Consider the following 22,996-nt stretch of genomic DNA (forward strand, 5'->3'; position numbering starts at 1 on the left):
TAATTGTCCATTCTTATTCAAATAGCATTTTATTATGATAATTCTTAATATGATTGGACAGCAGGCACTGCCTATATAAGTCCTCTCCGTTATGTCAATTTTACATATGTATATTACATAATATGTGCTATAAATTCTTTGAATTTGAAAGGTCCACGCAACTGCTATATACATGTAGAAAATGCAGAAACCGAAATTTCAAAGACACCGACTTTTTTTCTAGGTTCACATTTTCAGTCCGCGGGGCACCGTGTTTTTGACTTGTACTACTTGTGATCTGTTAGAATCCCCATGGGCACGAATAGTGCTCCTTTGTTAGGTGACCTGTTATATTCATATGGAGCAGAATTTATTCAAAAACTTTTACGTGAGAAGAAAATATCTCTTGCCGTGGCCTTCAATTCGACATTTAGATATATCGACCATGTATTATCTATTAAATATAATAATTTTCATTGGTATGTCGATTCAATATATTCCAGTGAACTCGAAATAAAAGACACCACAGAGTCGTCCATTTCTGCTTCATACTTAGATATTTGATTGAAAGTGGATATTAAAGGCAAACTAACGACTCAACTTTATGACTTTATGATTTTGACTTCTCCATCGTCAACTTCCCATATCTATGTAGCAATATTCCATCATCACCTGTATCTTTCAACTGATTCGATACACAAGAGCTTTTTCTGCGTATGGTAAGTTTCTAAATCGAAGTAGGCTACTGACAAACAAGTTCATGGTGCAGGGGTTCCAACAGTCTCGTTTAAAATCAGCATTTAGTACATTCTATGGTCATTATGACGATCTAGTTTGCCAATGCGACCTATTATTGGGTCAAATACTGTCTGACGTGTTTCTTGCCGATCGTTAGGCCGTTTTTGGCGCACTGATTTTGACTCCGGGTAACTCCGTTAACCTGATCAGGATACAGGGCTCACGGCGGATGTGAACGGTCAACAGGAGATGCTTACTCCTCCCAGGCACCTGATCCTACCTTTAATGTGTCCAAAGGTTCGTGTTTGCCCAACTCTTTATTTTGTATTGCTTATGGGATTTATGAGATTTGTGTTAGTTATCTTCGCCTTTCATACTGCTGTTATGATCGGTGATAGTCTGTCTGCGTATAGGAATTTTTGAATAGTGTGAAATATCGCTATTGACATTAGACTGTATTTCTTGTGATATTTTTGGCATTTTTCAACTTGCTTACTCAATTGACCGACGGTAAAAAAAAGTCAATTTTACAGAAATTATGTATATCCTGATCAGGTGAACTAATGCCAGACTGTAATCTGTAATATGTAAACTTGCACTCTATAAAAATGCCGTGGTGTCCTGGTCAGCGTCTCGGCTAAGTTTGAATCTTGGCGGGAACCTTTATTCGGGTAACGGAAGTCGTCTTTCCATGCTAATTAAATTTTCCAGATACTACAGTATTATGGTTTATATCATTCTGTCTCTTCAAAATCACTTCTCATTTCTATGATTCACCTCTGAAACATTCAAAATAACTATATATTCAAATACAACACTGATACTTACCTGTTCTTTAATCTTTAAACTAGTAACAACGCTTGAAACATTGTAAACACATGTTAAACCCGTACCGATGTAACACATTGGACTCACCGGAAGTAACCTTGGCGTCAAACGTAACACATAAGCTGATGATGGATATTTTCTGGACATTGGCCTTTCGGAACCGGCCTATTCTTTATTAAATTTGGGGACATTTGCAAGTACAATGAACGATGTAGAATACAATTATTTCAATTTTTATTCAACGAAGACGTTCTACGGATAACTTGCCTTTCCGTAGTCACTGATCGTAGATATTGTTTATAGATTTGTCACAATTCCCAGAACTGTAAAAAATGTCAATTTCTTTAAATGTTCATGATAATCAGCATAGTCATTTCGTTGAACATTCTTTCTCTTTTTCTCTAATATCCACGATCTGCAGTCATCGAGGAGTGAATCCAATGTTATGCCCTAAAAGCTCCGATGATTAACAGGTTACTACATTAGTCAGGAGTGTACACTTGAATGTCAGACATTTAAATCTGAAATTCAACGTCCATCGTGGTACACGGAACACAGGTAAGAAGGACCTTTTTTATATGAAAAAAATTGAACATTTTATGAATCAACAATTTTTTTGCACTTGAATTCTCTCTCTCTCTCTCTCTCTCTCTCTCTCTCTCTCTCTCTCTCATGTTTGTTAAGATATTGTATTAACATTGTAGTTTATCGTAAACCCTGACGTGTGCCCTTTAACGAGACATGGATGATCCCAGAGAATTAACACAGGTATAGATAATTTTGTCTGTCCCCAGTCAATCTATGGTGATGATATTTATCAAATCATTATCATTTTACTGTTTTTCGATTCATTTGATTGTTGTTGAGAATTTCATCCTTAACATAATTAATGAATCATGGATTTCCTACTTGCTATACGGTAATTTATTCCGATTTTAACCATGGTGGGGAATTCCCAAATTTAAAGTTATATAAACATTTCTACATCCTTTATTTTCAATCGGCCTCTCGAGAGTTAATATGCATGATCATTTTCATCATAATCTATGGATTTTACAAATTGTCCTTACATATTATATATTATGTATATTCGTGACAAAGTAAACGCTAAATTTTATATATTCAAAAGAATGCGGCATGGGTATAATGGAAATAGATAATAACATTTTTTTTTATTTTGTACACATACCGGTATATCATACATGTATATACGTTAATTATATTTTGATTTTCAACGTTTCACGCAGGGTATCCCTAATTACATGTGTATTCCCTGAAACATATTGGGTTCTTTTAAACTGTTTCCTAAAAGAATATCCGTGTCTCATAAAATGTTCATCTAAAATAGATTTACACTAAGACCACTGCGCAAAATAGGTGTCAGTTTGGTAGTTCATCAATTAACACTTTACATTGTTGATGCGAATCTGTACATGCAGGCTTGAATAAGTCATTGAAATAGTTTCCGTCTTATGTATATATATATATATATATATATATATATATAACACAGAAAATGTCACTTTATTTGGATACCCACTTCCACCCCCTACCCGGGGTTGAACTCACGACCTGCGGAACCAAATCTCCTAGCAGCATGTAACCAGCGCGCTAGACCGCTCGACCATTTAGGCAAGTAAAAAAACGTGCTTTCGATGACGATGGAATTCTTGCCACGCTGTCGCACGTTAAACGGTCATTGAGAATTGAAATGGGATACATTCATTGAAGTACATTTTAAGAGGATCATACAGGATACACATTGCATTTGAAATATTTTATATAAAGCACGATATCCGAGGTCGTGGATCTGAAACTATGGTACGATTTACACAAAAACTAGGCACTAGAAAAAATCTAGATTGAAAACGTAATATGAAAAAAATATGTTGGTGAGGGATCCGAACCCGGTCGTTTCTTTAAAAAAAACATCTTTACATATAAAAGTCGACGACCTTACCCTTTGAACCACGCAGTAAACCATACGTTACTAAGGAAAATTAACATACAGGTGAAGTTGAAAATAATATCATTGAAGTCGTTTCGATTTTTTGAAATTTACAAAAACAATTTCCTTGTGAATCAAAATTTCAAAGCGACAAATTTTTATAGAGGAAAACTAGAAGAACGTGTTCATGCTTAAATTTATTTTGTTTCACGGAGGCAGTTTTTCTGCAATTCGGGGATACCCCTCCATTTTAACACTAAAATTCATATAAATAGCGTATTGCTTGATTTAAACTCGAAATATTTTAGCTAATTTTTGTCAATACACGTCTTTTAAATTTATTTTCAAAAATGTTTGAATCAAGACATGCGTTCTATTTGGTTTTATCATTATATTTGAATATCTTAATTTTATCGATCTTTCATGCAACACCTTTAGGGAAATTAACATGAGACGTGCAACACCTTTTAGGTTTAAATATATAACCAAGTAAATGAACTGTGAAATATAGATGATCATGAATGATTTAGCTACATTGTTGTATTACTATACTAGAAGTTTTAATGAGTGTAGTACTCATATCTACAAAAATAAGAAATTAGGATGTTATTTTTCTAAGTCCAAGGGCATAACTTACAATTTAGTAAACAATCAACGGAACAAGACGAAATTCGAATTTGATCTGTAACTTGTTATAGCAAAGCAATATACCAAATATCAAATGAATATCTACAAGCACAACCAAAAAAAAAAGTCCGGAAACTGATAATACACACTATATTTCTACGTCCAAGTGCCATAACTTAGTGAAAAATCAACGGATCGAGACGAAATTCAAACTTGTTATGTAATGTGTTATGGCAAAGCAAGATACCAAATATTAAATAAATATCTGCAAGAACAGAGAAAAAACTGCTCTGGCGGACAGACGGACGGAGTGCAAACCTAAAGTCCCCCTCAACGGTAGGGGGCTAAAAATAAACGAGGGTAAGAACTGCAACGCTTCATATTGCTATACATGTACTTCATGAAGCCGTTAGAGCGTCGGTGTAAAGCAATGCAGTTCATACCCTCATGTATTTTTATAAATGAAATTTATATCTTCCTTGATATGAAAGATAAAGATAACGAACAGTGATCGATATCACAACTCTCACAAGGAATACAAAACAGAGTCGGGCAAATACAGACCCCTGAACATACCAGAGGTGGGATCAGGTGCCTAGGATGAGTAAGCGTCCCCTGTCGACCGGTTACACCCGCCGTCCTATGGCTTTACCAGGTAAACGGAGTAATCAAAACGAAAATGGAGTAGTCAAAATCAGTGTGCCAATAACAGCCTAACAGTCGGTATGAAACACGTTAAACAGCATTTGCCTATTGACAGGTTGTATGGGCAAACTAGATAATTATAACGATCGTAGAATTTACCTTAAACGAGACTGTTAAAACCCCTATAACATCAATTTGTTTCTTAGTGTGGATCCAATTTAAAAACAAATCATACACAGAACAAGCTCTTGCATATCAAATCAGGTGAGAGATATAAACACCATATGTAGGTAATAATGGAATATTGATACATAAATATCGGAGGTTGACGATGGAGAAGCTGAAATCATCATGTTCGTCATACAGTTGAGGTGTTGTTGTTTTTTTTTTGTTTTTTTTTTTGCCGTTAACATCCATTTTCAATAAGATATCAAAATACGAAGCAGAAGTGGAGGACACCTACATATGAATGAGAATTATTATTGTTAAAAGATAAAACGTCATCAATATATCTAAAATACGCCGAGTTGAAGGCGTCAGCAAGATATTGTTTTCTTCTCATGTAAAAGCTATTGAATAAACCCTGCTTCTTAAGAAAATAAAGACAGGTCATCCAAACCTGTTGTAACAAGGGACCTCGGTTTTTGTGGTCTCATATGAAGGACCGCCCCATTTAGTTGCCTCTGATGACAAGCAAGGGGTACTGAGGACCTATTCTAAACCGGATCCTCGCGGAATTGTTAGAAATGATTTGAGGATGACACCACAAATACAATTTGAGGTTTAGCAATTATACTTTATAAAATGGCTGACACTATATCGCGTTAGAGATTAAACATAAATGTGAGGAAACACCACCATCAACAACAAAAAGAGTTTCGTATAGCAAATCTTTAAGAGCTTAAATTAAATAAATGGGACTGAAATTGAGAGAATTATGTTCAATTAGTGTGTTTCTTGTTTCGTGATTTTGTCCGTCTTTTACATGTTTCTTGTTATTCAAGGAGCTGTCGGACTCTAGTTACGCCAAATGTGGTGCTGTCAATCCAATTGAAAACACACAGGTAAATTCATTGTATTTTTTCTCACCTCTGGGATGTTTGAAATGTTTCATCATTTCATCAAGTTATACATGTATTTCTGACTGTGTTCAAGATCAAGAATGATAATGGACAGCCCGCTGTAGAATATTTGGAACTATGTTCATCACACTATGACAAAATACTAGAGGTAAGTCAAGAAATAATAAAGCGTGTTAGACAAATTTGACATACATGTTTGTTATAATTAATTTCAGCTGAAAAAGATTTGACTTACAAAAAAAATAAGCTTATCATCAAGGTAGGACATGTACCAAAACACCTGTAAAATCAGTTTTCACTCATGTCTTCTTTTTATTAATTTGATAAATGAAATCGCCATAGTACTAATATTCAATTATGTTCTCAACAAAATAATATAATTCCTGGCATGTATTTAGAATATTCTGATAAATATGGGAGACATTCAATATATTACAGCTCTGGGAGTCTAAATCTTGACTGCATTGATTTCATCTTTGTGAGATTTAACTGTTTGTTATTCAGTGACTTTGGTTGTGTAGCAAGTAAAGACCTGATATTTAGACCCATGTTTAAACAATATTTTATCTTAACGAAAATTTAAGGTGAAGGTCATGTCTTAAAGATAAAGGTCAAATATGATGTCATTTGTCTAATGTGTCAATGTTTTCTTAAATAAATTTTCTAAAAAGTCCAACATATCCTATGATAAATTTTCTTTATTTTAAAATATAGAATTTTTTATATAATTTTGTTCATTATCTTAATTTTTTGAAAATTTGAACTATACATTTCCTTTTAAGACATCTTGATATATAGCAATTTAATTTACGTTTAAGAATTGCTATTGACAAGTCCTGCATGGTATATTGTACATCGCAGTGTACACAAATATATCAATTGCAATATATTTTGTTGAAATTTAGTAACAAATAGGTTAGCTTTAAAAAATGCATTATTAATTTTTGTAAAATTTCTATAGATAATTTTTACATAAGGCACATTATTATCATAAAAGTTTAACTTTAGACTTTTCTAAATGGGTTTTTTTAAAAACTATGTGGAGAACGAGATGATAGGATATATTTCTTTTATACCATGCACAGTAAGATGTTTTATTCCTTAGAACAAATTATTAAAGTTTCAAATAAATAAAGAACTCGAGGAAAAAAATTACGAATATGTTTGGTTCTACATGTACCTTAAAGATATACAATGCATTTATATGTAAATATACCCCAGATAACGAAGTAGCGGAGAGTATAATGTTTTTTACCAGTCCGTCAGTCCCTTTCTTGTCAGCGCAACTCCTCTGAGACCGCTAAACAGAATCAATAAGGACACACAGTGTAGATGTGCATATTTCCAGGAAATTCTGATTCAATAATTTTTGTGGGAGTTATGTCCCTTTTGAACTCAGATTTTGAGTCCGTTTGTCCTGTTCTTGTCAGCGTATTCCTTTGAGACTGCTCAACAGAACTTCATGATACTTTGTAGTTATTAAGGACACACCGTGCAGATGTGCATATTATTAGGAAATTCTAATTCAATGATTTTTGTGGGAGTTATGTCCCTTTTGATCTTAGAATTTCGAGCCCCTCTGTCCTGTTCTTGCAGTAATGCATAGCATTAGCATTCATCATGTGAGGCATTGTCAAGCAATGTTGAAGCGTGGGTTATGTGAGCGTACTCACTTTTGCTTTCTTTCATTCAAAGATACATCTGTATAGTGGTAAGAGAAATAGGACTAAGGGAACATTTAAAGCTTGCATTTTGTACCTAATATTCACATTCACTGCCTACACCCAAGATTCATACATTTCGAGGTCGCGGTAGCTCAGTGGCAGAGCGTTCGCTCCATAACCGGGAAGTCGTGAGTTCGAGCCCCGCTCACTAACTAGATAAGACGTTAAAATTGGCTGTGATTGCTCCTTCGCCAAACCCTCGGGAGTAATTCATGCAAGATCAAGATAAAGAACAGTGATCAATCTCATAACTCCTATAAGCAATACAAAATAGGTAGTTGGGCAAACACGGATCCCTGGATACACCAGAGGTGGGATCAGGTGCCTAGGAGGAGTAAACATCTCCTGTTGACCGGTCACACCCGCCGTGAGCCCTATATCCTGATCATCTTAATTTGTGAATGTTTCGATGCATTTAACTGTTTTTCTATTGAATAAACCACACAATAGAAACATTTTAAGAGAAATATAATCATTACAAGGCATATAGGTTTGTAATTTGAAATCCTGATTTTGAAGGATATTGCAGCCTCCCAAAAATCCGATCACACATACCTGATGCCTACTGAAATTCAGGAACCAGCAATGCCTCCAGCCGTAAGTATCAGCCCACCTTTTCAGCAATACCATGCACCATTAGCCCACTTGATCAGTAACATTTACATGTATCAACAGCCTACCTTATCAGGTATACCGAGCGAAGCTCGAACTGGTTGAAAGCACATCCGCGAAGCAGGGCTCTAAAGATAACAGTATGTAAAAGAAAAATTGAGAAAATCAGCAAATGAATAGAGATAATCTCTACATACGTTCACTGAAAATTTTGTGATCCATTTTGTTTTGTTCATTAGTTGCTTCTACAGTTATTCGTGTTTTAATCTTGAATGCCAAAAATACAAGACTGGCGTGCAATTTGTAATCCAAACACTCAATTTGTTAAAAATGAATGCTAATATGTCTGTAGTTATCTTCATATACCCCCTTTAGTCTTTAGATATTATTCGGCTTTTAGCGCAATGGGAATTTCATAAATAAGATATATTTTTAAATGAATTATAATTACCGCATTTAACGGAATTATCATTATTACTTGGGACACGTCAATGACCATTTCATGCTTCACTGGTCACACACACACACACACACACACACACACACACACTATATATATATATATATATATATATATATATATATAATTTACATGTATCATCAATATACTCCAGCCAACTCGCGCCAATAATTACATATTTGAGTCACGTGATTCGCTCTATCAGCTGAAAAATGATTAAGATTACACCATAAAGCTTCCGGGAAAATGTCGGTATCATTATCTTATACTTCATTGACAACCCCATAAATAAAATAAATAGTTTGGAAAGTACCACAACCGGTTTTGAATTCCAGACAAACTTTCCCATACCTTTGTACGTTTTGTTGTTGTTAATTGCTTGATTTAGAGGGGGGAAAATCGCCGCTGATATGACGTCACAATGCACTGTTTGCATCGACTGCGTTATATTTTCCGCGTTAAATGAATAGGCGGATTTAAAAAAAATATATCTAAAGTCGCTATTGCAAGATGTAAAGGCTCGACTCAACGATTACACCATAAAACATATTAAACAGTTTGTTCTGCGTATAGTCAGTTTTTAAATCGAGGTAAGCTACTGGCAAACAAGTTGATGGTACAGGGGTTTCAACAGTCTCGATTGAAGTCAGTGTTTCGCAAATTCTATGGTCGCTATAACGATCTAGTTCGTCAATACAACCTATCATGGGATCCAATGCTGTCTGACGTGTTTCATACCGATTGTTAAGCCGTTCTTGGCACACTGATTTTGACTGTGGATAACTCCGTTTACCTGATCAGGATATAGGGCTCACGGTGGGTGTGACCGGTCGACAGGGGATATTTACTCCTCCTAGGCACCCGATCCCACCTCTGGTGTGTCCAGGAGTCCGTGTTTGCCTAATTATCTATTTTGTATTGCTTGTAGGGGTTATGAGATTGATCACTGTTCGTTATCTTCACCTTTCATTATTTACATGTCGACAGGTCACATCCGTACATTTAGTCAAATCAGTGTGCCAAGAACGGACCCAATGATTAGTTGTATTGGCAAACTAGATCGTTATAATAACCATAGAATTTGCAAAATGCTTACTTTAATCAAGACTGTTAAACCCCCCTGCATCATTACTTTTTTGTCAGTAGCCTGCCTCGATTTAAAAACATCATACGCAGAACAAGCTCTTGCGTATCGAATCAGTTGAGATATATAAGTACCATATGCAAGTGATAATGAAATATTGATACATAAATATGGGAAGTTCACGATGGAGAAGCTAAATTCATCCCGTTTCTCCTTATGTTGAGTTGTTAGTTTGCCATTAATATAAATGTGCAATGAAATATATATATATTATTTCGAGTTCACGGCGATATATCGATTCGACATATGAATCAGTAAGGTGTATCAGGGATATTTACATGTATTACATACATAGTTATTTTATAAAATGCATGTGCCTTGATCGATATGATATGATATTTCACAAGGACTTGTACAAGCTGATTTCGAAAAAGTGCAATATCAATATCAGGCCTAGATTTAAACTTTTCGGTATTTTTGGTTGCAGCGACTCAAGCTGTGAAGTGAACGTCCTACATATGTAACTGTATCCTCTATTATTAAGATTCGCTACAAACTCCACCTTGTGTTTTTAAATTTGTTCAATACAGCACACAAGAACCAAGATGGCGATTTCTCGCTTCGTCAATATGTCCTTGCGCGGTGCAAGTGATCTCTATTTAGATCCTAGTTATCAGTGCTGAAGGAAAAACCCAGAATAACATGTAATAAACAGAAAATTCAATGTTTTTGTTGTTGGATATATAATTTACATATCGCTCGTGAGACAGGAATTTTTTACTAGTGCGAAGCATGTCTCACTCGCGAAACATTGAATATCCTTTATATCATATGCACATTAAACCTCAACCAATGTCAAACCATTTCCATTATCATGCAATAATCAGTGTGATTCCTTTTACATCCTTCCTGGTACATGTATCATGTGGAAATCTTACAGATATCTTCCCAGTTCCTATTTAGCCAACATTTTGTAAAAACGTGTCGTGTTGGCTAAGTGGATAAGAGAAGAACATGTACATCGAGGTACCTTTTCCATAGCACAACTTCCCCTTTTTACCGGGTTATGTTAATTATCTAAATTGTATCTCAGCTTTTCTTTAAGCATGTTCTTTGTGACCAATACACCTTTTCAAACATATAATGTCTTTTTAAATATTTAAAATGCATTTAAGTTTTCGTTTACAAACTCGGGGTTTTGCGAGTCTAACGTTACGGCGTATGCCGTTGTCCTGACTAAATCATCTCAACATAGTGATAAATGAGTTTTTCATTCTATTTAAATAACTGCTTGAAGGACACATGCCCTTTAGTGAATTTCATATTATCGTGGAGTATCATTGCAGAATGCAGAAGGATGAAACCTTATCCGTGCTAATTATACAAGTTAGACCCATGGTGCTAGATTTCTGTCCCTTTAAATGATATCTATAATCTCTACAGTGAAGTACACCGATTCTGTTTCTTTTAATGATATTCTTATTTGTGATTTAAGTGATAATAGCCCACTCTTAGATACATGTAATACTTGAAAGCACCGTGCCCCAAGTTATCTTATCCAAATGATTGCTAGTTCAATGGGTTTCTTTTAATGCAATAAACCATAGTAAATACAGGACTGTGTTAGTCATGTAATGTTTAGTAAGAAACATCACACTTTTTACGAGGTGGTAATAGTTTGTTTTTAATTAATTTTGTGTGGGAATAGGAAGGCCCGTATGATGAACATGCTTTGGGAAACTTCTCTTGCTATGCACCGGTAACTTTAAAAAAGGATGACATTCTGCTCAATTTGTTTTCAAATGTATAAAGTGTCCTTAATACTGTATTTGAAAAGATCTGGTTAAGCTTGAGAAAAAACTTTCTTACAATAAGTATTTGTTTTCAAACCAGACCAACTCTGACAGTGATTATTTTTTTGCAGGATTACAATTTATCGAATTCGCAGTATGAAAAGCCAGTGCGAATAGTACGTCCCCTGGGTTTACAAGAACAGACCACACAAGATACGAACAAACGAGGACCACAGTTTGTAAGTCTATAAGTATTTACTAAAAAAAATCAACACTATACTGGAACACTAAGACCCAACATGCAAGTGATATACGTAGTTTTGAATTCAATGCAATACCAATTACCTATAATTCAAATCGAATTAGCCTCAAATGATCGGAGGAAGACAAATACAAGGGAATCTTTTACAAAGCGATGAGTTCGTAGATTGAACCGCTTTCTTGAAATTGTTCACGGTGAAGTCACCATGTAAAAAGTTCAAGTGAATTTTGGAAAATAGTTCACCTTACAAAGACACATTTTGAAAATAAAAAACACCTTAGTATATGTTTTTGTAAACAAATTCACTTGAAATTTATTAATGTGTCCGTTTACTAACTAAAACTTAGTATATCAACCATTTCTAACATTGCTATCGTTTAAATTGAAAGGATTGCATTTTGTCTTGACAAAATTACTCGTTACCAGCATGCTTTTTTGATTGATGAAATTGAAGTTTAGATGCTTATTTCAATTTGAATTTCACCAAAGAAGTTTAAAAACATTGATGCAACAAAAGCAGTGAAAATATAAGGGTTATTCAAATTAACTTACCCGAACTAAAATGCTCGATAAACAAGAGATGTTTGTAAAACGCATATCCCCCCCATGGTGCAAAATTGAAAAATGTTATACACACACATCATTTAATTGAGACTAGTATAATCAATTCAAAATATTGAGCAGACAATATCGTCCTATGTCAAGAGTGGATTGAACATGTGACCTAAAAATCAATAGGGGTAATCAACTCCTGAAGATGTACCAGTGTACCAAGTTTGATGTCTGTCAAGAAAAAGGGTTCTCAAGATATTGAATGGACAGTATATTCATATGTCCAGTTTGACCCTTGACCTTTGACCACGTGACCTCAAAATCAATTGATGTCATCTTCTCCTGATGATTTACCAATGTACCAAGTTTAATGTCTGTCAAGCAAAGGGTTTTCAAGATATTACGCAGACAGTATATTCTAATGTCCAGTTTGACCCTTGACCTTTGACCATGTGATCTGAAAATCAAAAGGGGTGTCTTCTCCTGACTATGTACCAGTGTATCAAGTTTGATGTCTGTCAAGCAAAGGGTTCTCAAGATACTGACCGGACAGTAAATTCCTGTGTCCAGTTTGACCCTTGACCTTTGACTATGTGACCTGAAAATCAATAGGTGTCATCTTCCCCTGATGATGTACCAATTTACCAAGTTTAATGTCTGTCAAACAAAGGGTTCTCAAGATATTGAACAGACAGTATATTTCAATGCCCTGTTTAACCCTTGACCTTTGACCATGTGACCTCAAAATCAATAGGGGTCAACTTCTTCTAAAGATATACCAGTGTACCAAGTTTGATGTCTGTCAAACAAAGGATTCTCGAGACATTGAGTGGTAAATATATTCCTATGTCCAGTTTGACCCTTGACCTTTAACCATGTTACTTCAAAATCAATAGGGATCATCTACTCCTTAATATGTACCAATGTACCTAGTCTGATGTCTGTCAAGCAAAAGGTTCTCAAGATATTGAGCGGACAGTATATTCCTATGTCCAGAGTAGATTGACCCTTGATCTTTAACTTTTTTGACCTGAAAAATAATAGAGATCGTCTTCTTTTCATATCCAACCCACATATAAAATATCATTACGATCAAATGAATGGTTCTCAAAATATTGAGCGGACAACATGTGGTCTACCGATCGACCAACCGACCGACCGACAGGTACAAATCAACATGCCCCTCTTCTTTGAAGGGGGGAGGGGGGCATAACAATATAAAATCAATCAATCAAACATAATACATGTAGTTTACCTTGTTACATATAGAAATCAGAAAACTATACGAATCTATTTCCATTTATTATGCCACTATTGCTTGCATAATCACTTTACATAGTGAACTGTTTTCCACTTCCAGGAGAATTTAGGATATGAATGCAGAGATCCCAGCATTTCAAGTCAGAATTTGACAGCACCGGTAAATCAAAATAAAACAGTTTTAATAAGTCAAGAAAAGATATATAATAAGATAATAATATTTCAATTATCTACGTAGAATTGGTACAGATGATCTATGTTGTATCGATGTACTATGCACAAACACGCGTCTCTCTCTCTCTCTCTCTCTCTCTCTCTCTCTCTCTCTCTCTCTCCATTGAGAGACTTAATCGAATTATTTTTTTTCTTTCTAATTCTTACATTCACAGTAATAGCGTACGATATATGGAATAAATCGTGTCTCTTATTTCCAAAAGCAAGTTATCTTGGACATATGTAACTAGACATTAAATTTCCAACGTAAACAAATACATGTATCTGAAATTCGAAACAGTTCGGTGTTATCGTGATGCCAAACTTCAAACGTGATATATTAGTGTTTCAAGGAATGGTGGATTTTTCCGTTTTAGAAATCCGCAGAATATGAGCCCTGGACTATGCATATTATTTGTATTGAATTTTATCCACAGGAAATACTTCAACTTCCCACGAAGAGTACACCACAGTCTAAACGAAGCAAGCGACCTCTAGTGGTATCCTGTGTTATTCTAACCGTCGTCATCATTTCCACCGCCATTGTGACTCTGACAGTGCTTTATATCAACGAGAGAGGTTGCTCACAATTTCTAAAATCAATAAGACATCTAGACACGCTTTGTGTTCTGTGTGGTTACATATATTTCTTCAATACGCGCACAGTGTTTGTACAAATCAATATTGTGCAATCCAAAATGTTATGTAATTGGTCGATTTTCATTTGATATGATATGTACCTAATATATTATGATGTATAAATGAAGAGGACATCAATTGCTGGCACCAAGCTTGTCCTATCTATTTTGGTACTAAGCTTGTCCTATCTATTTTGGTACTTAGCATGTCCTGTCTATTTTGGTACTAAGCGTGTCATGTTTAAACATTTGTCAGTATCCATATCTACAAATAGTATAACTCTATATCTTTCTATTACCACAATCAATGATCTATGTGTAAATTATTAATTTATGAAACCTCTTTTAGATAAATCAGATGCCAGTGCGAAAGAAAATAATTTATCAGGTAAGCTTGAATTGTTAATTTAACACTCTGTGATTCATATTTCTGCAAAATTGGTTATTGATTGTTGCGGGACAGGTACAAATTTACCTACATCAACAACAAAAAGAGTAACAACGACTAAAACGACAGCAAGGACACTAAATACAACGCTTGAGACATCACTGGCATCAACAACATTGGGAAGTTTAACAAAGACAGAAGCAATTCCTAGTACAACTACAACACCACCAGGTACAACGACAACACCTATCACAACAACGACAACACCTATCACAACAATGACAACACCAGCAGGTACAACGACAACTATCACAACAACGACAACACCGATCACAACAACGACAACACCAGCAGGTACAACGACAACACCTATCACAACAACGACAACACCGATCACAACAACGACAACACCAGCAGGTACAACGACAACACCGATCACAATAACGACAACACCAGTAGGTACAACGACAACACCGATCACAACAACGACAACACCAGCAGGTACAACGACAACACCTATCACAACAACGACAACACCAGCAGGTACAACGACAACACCTATCACAATAACGACAACACCAGCAGGTACAACGACAACACCTATCACAACAACGACAACACCGATCACAACAACGACAACACCAGCAGGTACAACGACAACACCTATCACAACAACGACAACACCTATCACAACAACGACAACACCGATCACAACAACGACAACACCAGCAGGTACAACGACAACACCGATCACAATAACGACAACACCAGCAGGTACAACGACAACACCGATCACAACAACGACAACACCAGCAGGTACAACGACAACACCTATCACAACAACGACAACACCGATCACAATAACGACAACACCAGCAGGTACAACGACAACACCGATCACAATAACGACAACACCAGCAGGTACAACGACAACACCTAGTAAAACAACGACGACAACGGTACAGACGCCTAACGTCTCTACGTCAGGTGAATATCCAGCGTATACTGTTAGGCTAATGTTTTTATACCCCGTATCAAAGATCGGGGGATATCATTTTTGTCTAGTCTGTTTGCTTATAACTTTTGCATGGTGAGTTACAGGGCTCTTATATTTCATTTGTCCATTCCCTGTTATGAGACCTTTCTTTTGGTACGGAAGGTTTTGTGCTCTTGACCGTGGTACTTTGACTTTTGTTTAAGAAAAGTTAACATATGCAATGTCTTCTGAACTATTGAAGGCAGGGTTTTCATATGTTATATATGTATTCCTTATGTTAAGACCTTTCATATGGGATCATGATCAGTGACTTTGTAATATTGATATTTGAATTGGACTTACATTTGTAAATTATTTAATGGTGAGTGATATATATGCCATCCGTGTGACAATACATTTCTTCTGGTTCCAAAGTCGTTGACATTATGACTTTGCGTTTGGAACACAAATGTAGTAGACTGTAGTAGCATGCAATGTAGTAGTTAATTTTGATAGTTAAGTTCGCGGAAATATTGCAATAATTAGTCACAATACGGATTTACATCTAAGTCCCGATTGTCACAATATTGTTAATTTGTTCGGTTGTCACGTGGTACAGTGAAGTAACATGCTGCTTTTTTCGATCAGCCGATTGTAAAAGTAGTGTTAAATGTTTTTTAAAACTCAACTTATATTTACCACGGACATTTTTTAAATTGTTGACAAATTTCCCGAGTCTTGACATTCAAAGTCATTTTAGGCATGCAAAGAATCAAGTTTACTACATTATCAAAACGTTTAGTAACATTCGCCACAATCCAAAATTGCTTTGCTGAAAGCGTAAATTTTCTTTTTTCATTTCAAATGTGCTGCACTTCAACACTCTTTGTGTACATGTATATACGTAAGGGAAAAAAATCAGTATACAACATTGTACAAACGGTCCATAATATACTATCACTTACTTCTAGTGAGGTTGACTCAAAATGAGTCAAATGTTACCGTATAATTACTACAGATAATGAGAGATCATCAATCATTTTTCATACGGATTGATTAATTTACCTCCATATCAAAAGTAACCACTAATATAACTGTCGGCAGGTGTAGAAAGGTGAAAGTAACTTGGGCTGAAAATAACCCTTTATACGGTAGACGGAGACCTAAGATAGGTACTCTGACTCCTTTTTTTACATCCCAGAGTATCGATATGTACAGTAAAGTATCAGACTGATTCAATGTATTAAAACGAATCAGTAAGAAAAGTTAGGTCTGCCGTATGCACGGATTTTTCCTGTTAATGAGATGATACATGTAAAACAAACGTCCAATGTTAAATAAAGGTACCACATTTCGTGATTTTATAAAGCATTTTAAACTGGAATTCGTTAACAAATTATGAACAGAGCACAACCTCCAATTTCACGTTTAGAAGGCTTAATAAAAACATTGCCCCACAAACGTGTTCCTTTGTCCACTTCTCTAATAAAACACAAGCAAATAATTTAGCTTTAACAATATAGTTCTGATTTAACAATGTATAAAGCGATATGGAATTTACATCAGCGTACAACAACTAACGTCAGCATACATACCTTCAATAAGGAAATTTTTCTAAATAACAAAAGGAAGTGTAATTTACATGTTTCAAAATAAAAGCTTTTGAAAACTTGCATGACCCAACCCTATTCCTTAATGAACTTGCTGTAAATGTATCCTATCATTGCTAGTAATATCAGTTTAATAAAATAAATGTAGGTTTCGAAATATATCCAATTCCTATTCCCAATTGAATTTAAATACCTCGAAGAATATTTACCGGTGATTCAAAGCAACTAAATGATATACTGTTTTCATTTTACAGATTTATACAAAGATTGTAAAGAGTTAAAACTACAAGGCTATACTACATCTGGGGTGTACAGCATATACCCCTACCTCCCGGAGACCACTGCAGTGGGAGTTTATTGTGATATGACGACTGAGGGCGGAGGATGGACAGTAGGATTTTACCAATTACTGTTTATTATCTTTTTGAAACACGCGCATTCTGAGAGTATTGTATCCATTTATAAGCAGTACATATCCCCTAACGGCGCCCACGTTATGGATGTAATATTCGAGATAATGTACAGTATACATGTATGTACATTTGATGTTGTTTGACCTTGGAACTGTGACCTAAAACATTGATACCAAATCACCATGTTTACTAGTATCGAATTATTTCAAATGATATTTCGTTGTTCTTACAGTTGACGCAAGTAGTTTTAATCAGGAATGAAATAGTCTTAGTCAGAACTCTATAATTTTAAAATCAAATTCATAAACATGTGGTAGATATTCCAAATGTCACACAGTAAATTTGGTTCTGATTATAAAAACAACCAACAACATTTTGTACTCCATCATCGTGCGCCGTACCGTTTGTCTAGTTTCGATGCAGTTAAAAAAGTATCAAATCTGGGTCACCGCCGTTTCACAAAATGCGTGCGGAAAATATTTAAATAATCGTGCAAACGGAACACAAAGCAACACATCGATAGAACATATCTATATTTCAAATACTTATAAAATACATCTGAATCCGGTTCGCAATACATAAATATCATTAAGTAATTTGTAGTAGGGCCCAAAACTTCTACTCTAAGTACATTCAGTAGACAATTGATTGCTTGCTCGTGTAAGGATTATAGAACCTGAATCCTGGAGTCATGAATTTAACAATTCAGTAGACGACTCATTGCTTATTATCATCATGCAAACATTTTGGATTCTTGATGTTCGAAGTAAAGAAGAAGGTTTTTAATGATATGATGCATTTTTAATATCTGACCAACTTGGATCCACCATGAAGCCTGAACCCTTGCTAAACCCTGGAGCAAAGTATTTTATTAAAGGATTGGGTATAAAGTGTAATCCTGCAAATATTCTACCTCCTTTATTTTTAGAAGTGAAGAAGTTATAATGCATTTTCAATATATGACAAAGTTGGTAACTTAACCTCGCCCTGGGGCCTTTAACTTAAACCCAGGGATAATAAAGTTTTTGACAGCTTTTGTAGAGGGTTCATTGCTTATCATAATCATATAAACAGTTTGACTGCTTGATGTTCAGATTTAAAGAATTTTTTAACATTTTGCTAATTTTGGCCTCACCCCTCACCCAGGGAGGAAAGGGCCATGAAATACACAATTTGTGTTCCCTTTACCCAAAGGGTTTATATATTAGCATTAGTTAGAATTGATTCAGTCGTTCAAGAGAAAAAGCTGAAAATGTTTAAATATTTACGACAAACGCACGACGACAGAGTAAAACGGATAGCAATAGGTTACTCGGGTGACCTAAATATTAGTTCAGGTATAAATCTACAAAATGCCCTTATCGCGAATTATAAATCTCACTATTGTTTTCATTATATTGATTTTACACTAGATGAAAACAAATCAGGAAAGAGGATATCTGTGAATGTCAAAAGCATTGAGAAGTACGAAAATTATCTTTAGCTACATGTATATTTTACCAGGTATTCCAGCACAGAAAAGATGGAACAGTAAACTTCTATGTGGATTGGGCAAACTACAAATCAGGATTTGGAGATCCTGCTGGAGAGTACTGGCTTGGTGAGTACGACCCATTATTTTCTATGTAGCTTGTAAGGCGAGTTTTGATTGGTTATCAAAGTGGGTGTAAATTTCCTACATCCTGCTGAAACTAGTATCGATCAATCAGACGTTTGTGTATACTTCCTCACAAACGTCTGGACGCTTTTGATAGAAAAACATTTCCTCTGATCTAGTAAACAAATAATGAAGGAGGGTATTTGGAGAAAATGTGTTTGCAATAGTGCTTGATGAAAATTGTGATTTTAATTGATGAACTCAAATAAAGGAAAATATTGTACAGTATGATGCAATAAGTATCCGTACAAAATGGCGGTGTGTTTCCATTCGCGCTGGCAGCCAATAGATTTAACGGAGTATAAAATGGTTTTTAAATAGCGTCGAGATTCCGCTAGTTATTTATAACATTGCTCAGTCATGTGGCATTTCATGTGTCACATGGTTTTGTTATTGTCTATTATATTCCGGAAATATAAAAGTGAAAGCGAGATGGATAGAAAGGGAAAGGAGTTGTCAAACGAGGTAAATAAACTAAATGGAGTCTCTTAGAACAGGGAAATTCTATTCGGAAAGTATCAGAGTTTATAGGAATTCCTCATACGACAATTTCAAGCGTAAAAAACGTATTGAGCAGAGAGGTTTGAACAGCGGAAAACACCAAACGAAGCGGCCGGCCTCCGAAAGTGACAGATCGCCATTACCGACGATTGGAAAGGTTGGTCAAGACGAACAGAAGGCAGATTTTGCTTGACATTACTAACAGATTTAATGAAAATGTGGACCAACCTGTTACCAAACGTACCGTGCAGCTTCATCTCCATAAACATGGCTTCTCGAGGCGAGTGTCTAAGAAGAAAGTGGTTGAGAAGGAAGTTAACAGAAAGAAAAGATTGTCTTGGCGCAGGGAAAAGAGACGATTGACAGTAGAAAACTAAAGAGTTATTTCTTGGGACGAATCTAAAATCATGATAGGACATAATTCCCGTGTGTATGTGTGGCGCAAAAGGGATGAGGGATGGCGGCCTGATTTAGAGACCGATTTGGGGGTGTGAAACATAGGTGTGGGGAAGGTGTGGGGACTATCACGTCTGTGATTGGCAATATAAACGCAGAAAAATATCAGGAGATCATTGATGAGAACTTGTGGCCAGTTATAGTCCGCCATTTCTCCGCTGAAAATTTCATATTTCAGCAGGACAACGCTCCTTAATTTTAGAAACGGCATACCTACATTTTTATTCTGAACCAATTCCGTCGCGAATGTAAACACACCGTCATTTTGTACGAATACTTATTGCATCATACGGTATTTTAAATAGGGTCCAACTTGCACGCACGAAGAGTCCAAATAGACCTTTTCCGGAAGAAACATATGTTCTAAACATTTCTTTCAGTGGATAAACTATGCTTCAGCTCTCTAGAGGTCGATTCAAAGTAGTTTCTAAGAGTACAGGTATTACCTTTTGAACTAGCCAATCAAGGTCTTCATCATACGTTGAATAAGCCTCGCTTTGAGTTCAGAAAAATACTAAACAAGGTGTCCAGATGTTTATGAGAAGTATACACACACGTCTGGGTAATCTTCACATGATTTGTCTCTGAACGCAAAGAAAAAAAAATAATAACGTATGAAATTATCCCGCTTGTAAGACACGTAACATATCTCACGTGGATGTCCTTATTTTAATCACTAAATAGCTGCATGTAACATGATTTGGTTATATAGGAAATAAACTTGTTATCCAGGTTCATTCAAAGGTGTCCAGGGATTTACCCGGGGTTATATAACATACACCCTTGCAGTCTCAGTGTGTATGGAAAACAACCCGGGGTGAATTTACGTACACCTTTTATTGTAACTTCATTGTCTGATAACTTAATATTGTATTATGACCATTTGAACCCCATCCGGTTACAAATATCCACTACAATCTACACTATCTCTCTATCTATGTATATATCCATCTCTTTATCTCTCTATCTCTCTATCTATCTATTTATGTATATATTAATAAAGCTGATCGTACATATGCACGATACTCATTGTAAAAAAATATATACACCCATGTGCTTTACTTTGGTGAATTTATCTTCTGTGTCAAATGTCATCAATGTATGTGACAGCTATATATTGAATCGTTTCTTAGGGAATGACCATCTACATCGTTTAACTGCCCTTGGAACTTCTGAATTGTACGTTCGTTTGGAGAAATTCAGCGGAGGTTGGTTCTATGCTAAATACAATGAGTTCACAGTGGCTGCAGAGACTGACGGGTACAGAATGAGACTTAAAGTTGGATCGTATCAAGGGAATGCAGGTATATAGCGAAAGTAAATACATGTATCGAAAACTGTCGATAAAAACTTAACAAGTCATTTAATCTACCATTTTCTCAATAATTACTACTTGTTACCAGTTCTGGTGAATTCATTATTACAATATACCCTAAGCTTTTTTCGCAAGCTCGTTTATATGATCAAGCAAACATATAATTATTAATATTAACGATTTCGTTGAATGGGTGACTATCTTTGGAACATGTTTATATATGTGGGGTTAATTCATCATTCGTGGTTAAATTATTTTCAAGCTACAGATATATCAATTGCATATTTTTTCCAAAACGCAAACGAAGAAATGTTTTACGTACATCTGGTTTTTTTGTTTTTGTTATAGGCGACTCTATAGAAAGCCATGGAACTACTAACACCAATGGATACCGATTTAGCACACGTGATGTTGACAATGACATTGCACCAAGTAGCTGTACAGTAGCACGTAAAGGGGCATGGTGGCATAATATTTGCACGTGGGCAAACTTGAATGGGGATTATGGGAACGGGGGTTGTGTTTCTGCCGCAAATTGCAATTTTTGGTATTCGTTAACAAACAGCTATAGTGGCGTGAAAACGTCCTTCATGATGGTGCGTAGAGGTTAAATTTCCCTGAGGAAATCATTTCCCATTTCAAGATTTAACCCAACGTCCAGGAGAAGAACAAGGTCTACTATCTGAGGTGAAATTTCGAATTTGATGGATGATACGTGCACCGCAGAATAAGTTGGTCTGTAGTACTATGACAATGCTGAATAATGAATTTTCTTTTCGATAGCGCTACTAATCTTCAGAGGATATCAATCTACTATTTGTGAAATAAAAATATTAGGGCTCTATACACTTCGTTGCTGTGGGTTTTTATTTGTTTGGTTAACCATTTTGGATTTTTCTCAAATCAGTGTCGTAAATCCCAATGCTTTACGGTGTGACCGTTCAGACGAGCAAAGAGACCTGTAATATCTGGCAACACGACTTGAGACATTTAATCCGCCTATTCATTTAACGCACAAAATATAATACAGGTGTATTGTGATGTCATATTCAGCTGCAATGGGGTTTTCCCTTTCAAACCAAACAGCAACGAAACTTCAAATTGTTGACAGAAAGCGATGTAAAGTTTCCACCAGTCATGTAAATAACTAGGAAGAATTGTTATAACATTCTAAAACTGATGTCTCACCTTCCATTTTTCACAGTTTAATTTTTTTTTAGAGATCTGTAAATTGG

The 22,996-nt window shown here is 35.6% G+C and overlaps 1 protein-coding gene across 9 annotated transcripts; it reads left to right on the forward strand.

The window, feature by feature from the left end:
• The first annotated feature begins 1,965 nt into the window (after positions 1-1,965).
• Positions 1,966-22,605, forward strand: LOC125661913 (mucin-2-like). 9 transcript variants are annotated; one of them, XM_056146995.1, is made up of 15 exons: positions 1,966-2,103; positions 2,250-2,313; positions 5,770-5,832; positions 5,918-5,995; positions 8,091-8,168; positions 11,652-11,759; positions 13,695-13,754; positions 14,245-14,386; positions 14,795-14,833; positions 14,909-15,565; positions 15,755-15,820; positions 17,674-17,810; positions 19,336-19,432; positions 21,580-21,750; positions 22,110-22,605. In XM_056146995.1, exons 2-15 carry the CDS (start codon positions 2,287-2,289, stop codon positions 22,370-22,372), a joined length of 1,986 nt encoding a protein of 661 aa, XP_056002970.1. In that variant the 5' UTR covers positions 1,966-2,103; positions 2,250-2,286; the 3' UTR covers positions 22,373-22,605. The 9 variants fall into 9 exon arrangements, with proteins under 9 accessions (XP_056002970.1, XP_056002972.1, XP_056002965.1 ...); XM_056146997.1 differs by having other exon boundaries at positions 14,909-15,527; positions 15,738-15,820; XM_056146990.1 differs by having other exon boundaries at positions 14,909-15,820.
• Positions 22,606-22,996: the final 391 nt, after the last annotated feature.

The sequence above is a fragment of the Ostrea edulis genome, chromosome 8 (genome assembly GCF_947568905.1).
Source record: "Ostrea edulis chromosome 8, xbOstEdul1.1, whole genome shotgun sequence".
In the NCBI taxonomy this organism is placed as follows: Eukaryota; Metazoa; Mollusca; class Bivalvia; order Ostreida; family Ostreidae; genus Ostrea; species Ostrea edulis.

Bases quoted from the DNA above. Each gene is read 5' to 3' on its own strand.
- LOC125661913 (XM_056146990.1), top strand. From the start codon at position 2,287: ATGGATGATCCCAGAGAATTAACACAG. The intron at 11,760-13,694 runs GTAAGTCTATAA...TTCCACTTCCAG, and splicing joins ACAAACGAGGACCACAGTTT to GAGAATTTAGGATATGAATG. The intron at 21,751-22,109 runs GTATATAGCGAA...TTTTTGTTATAG, and splicing joins ATCGTATCAAGGGAATGCAG to GCGACTCTATAGAAAGCCAT.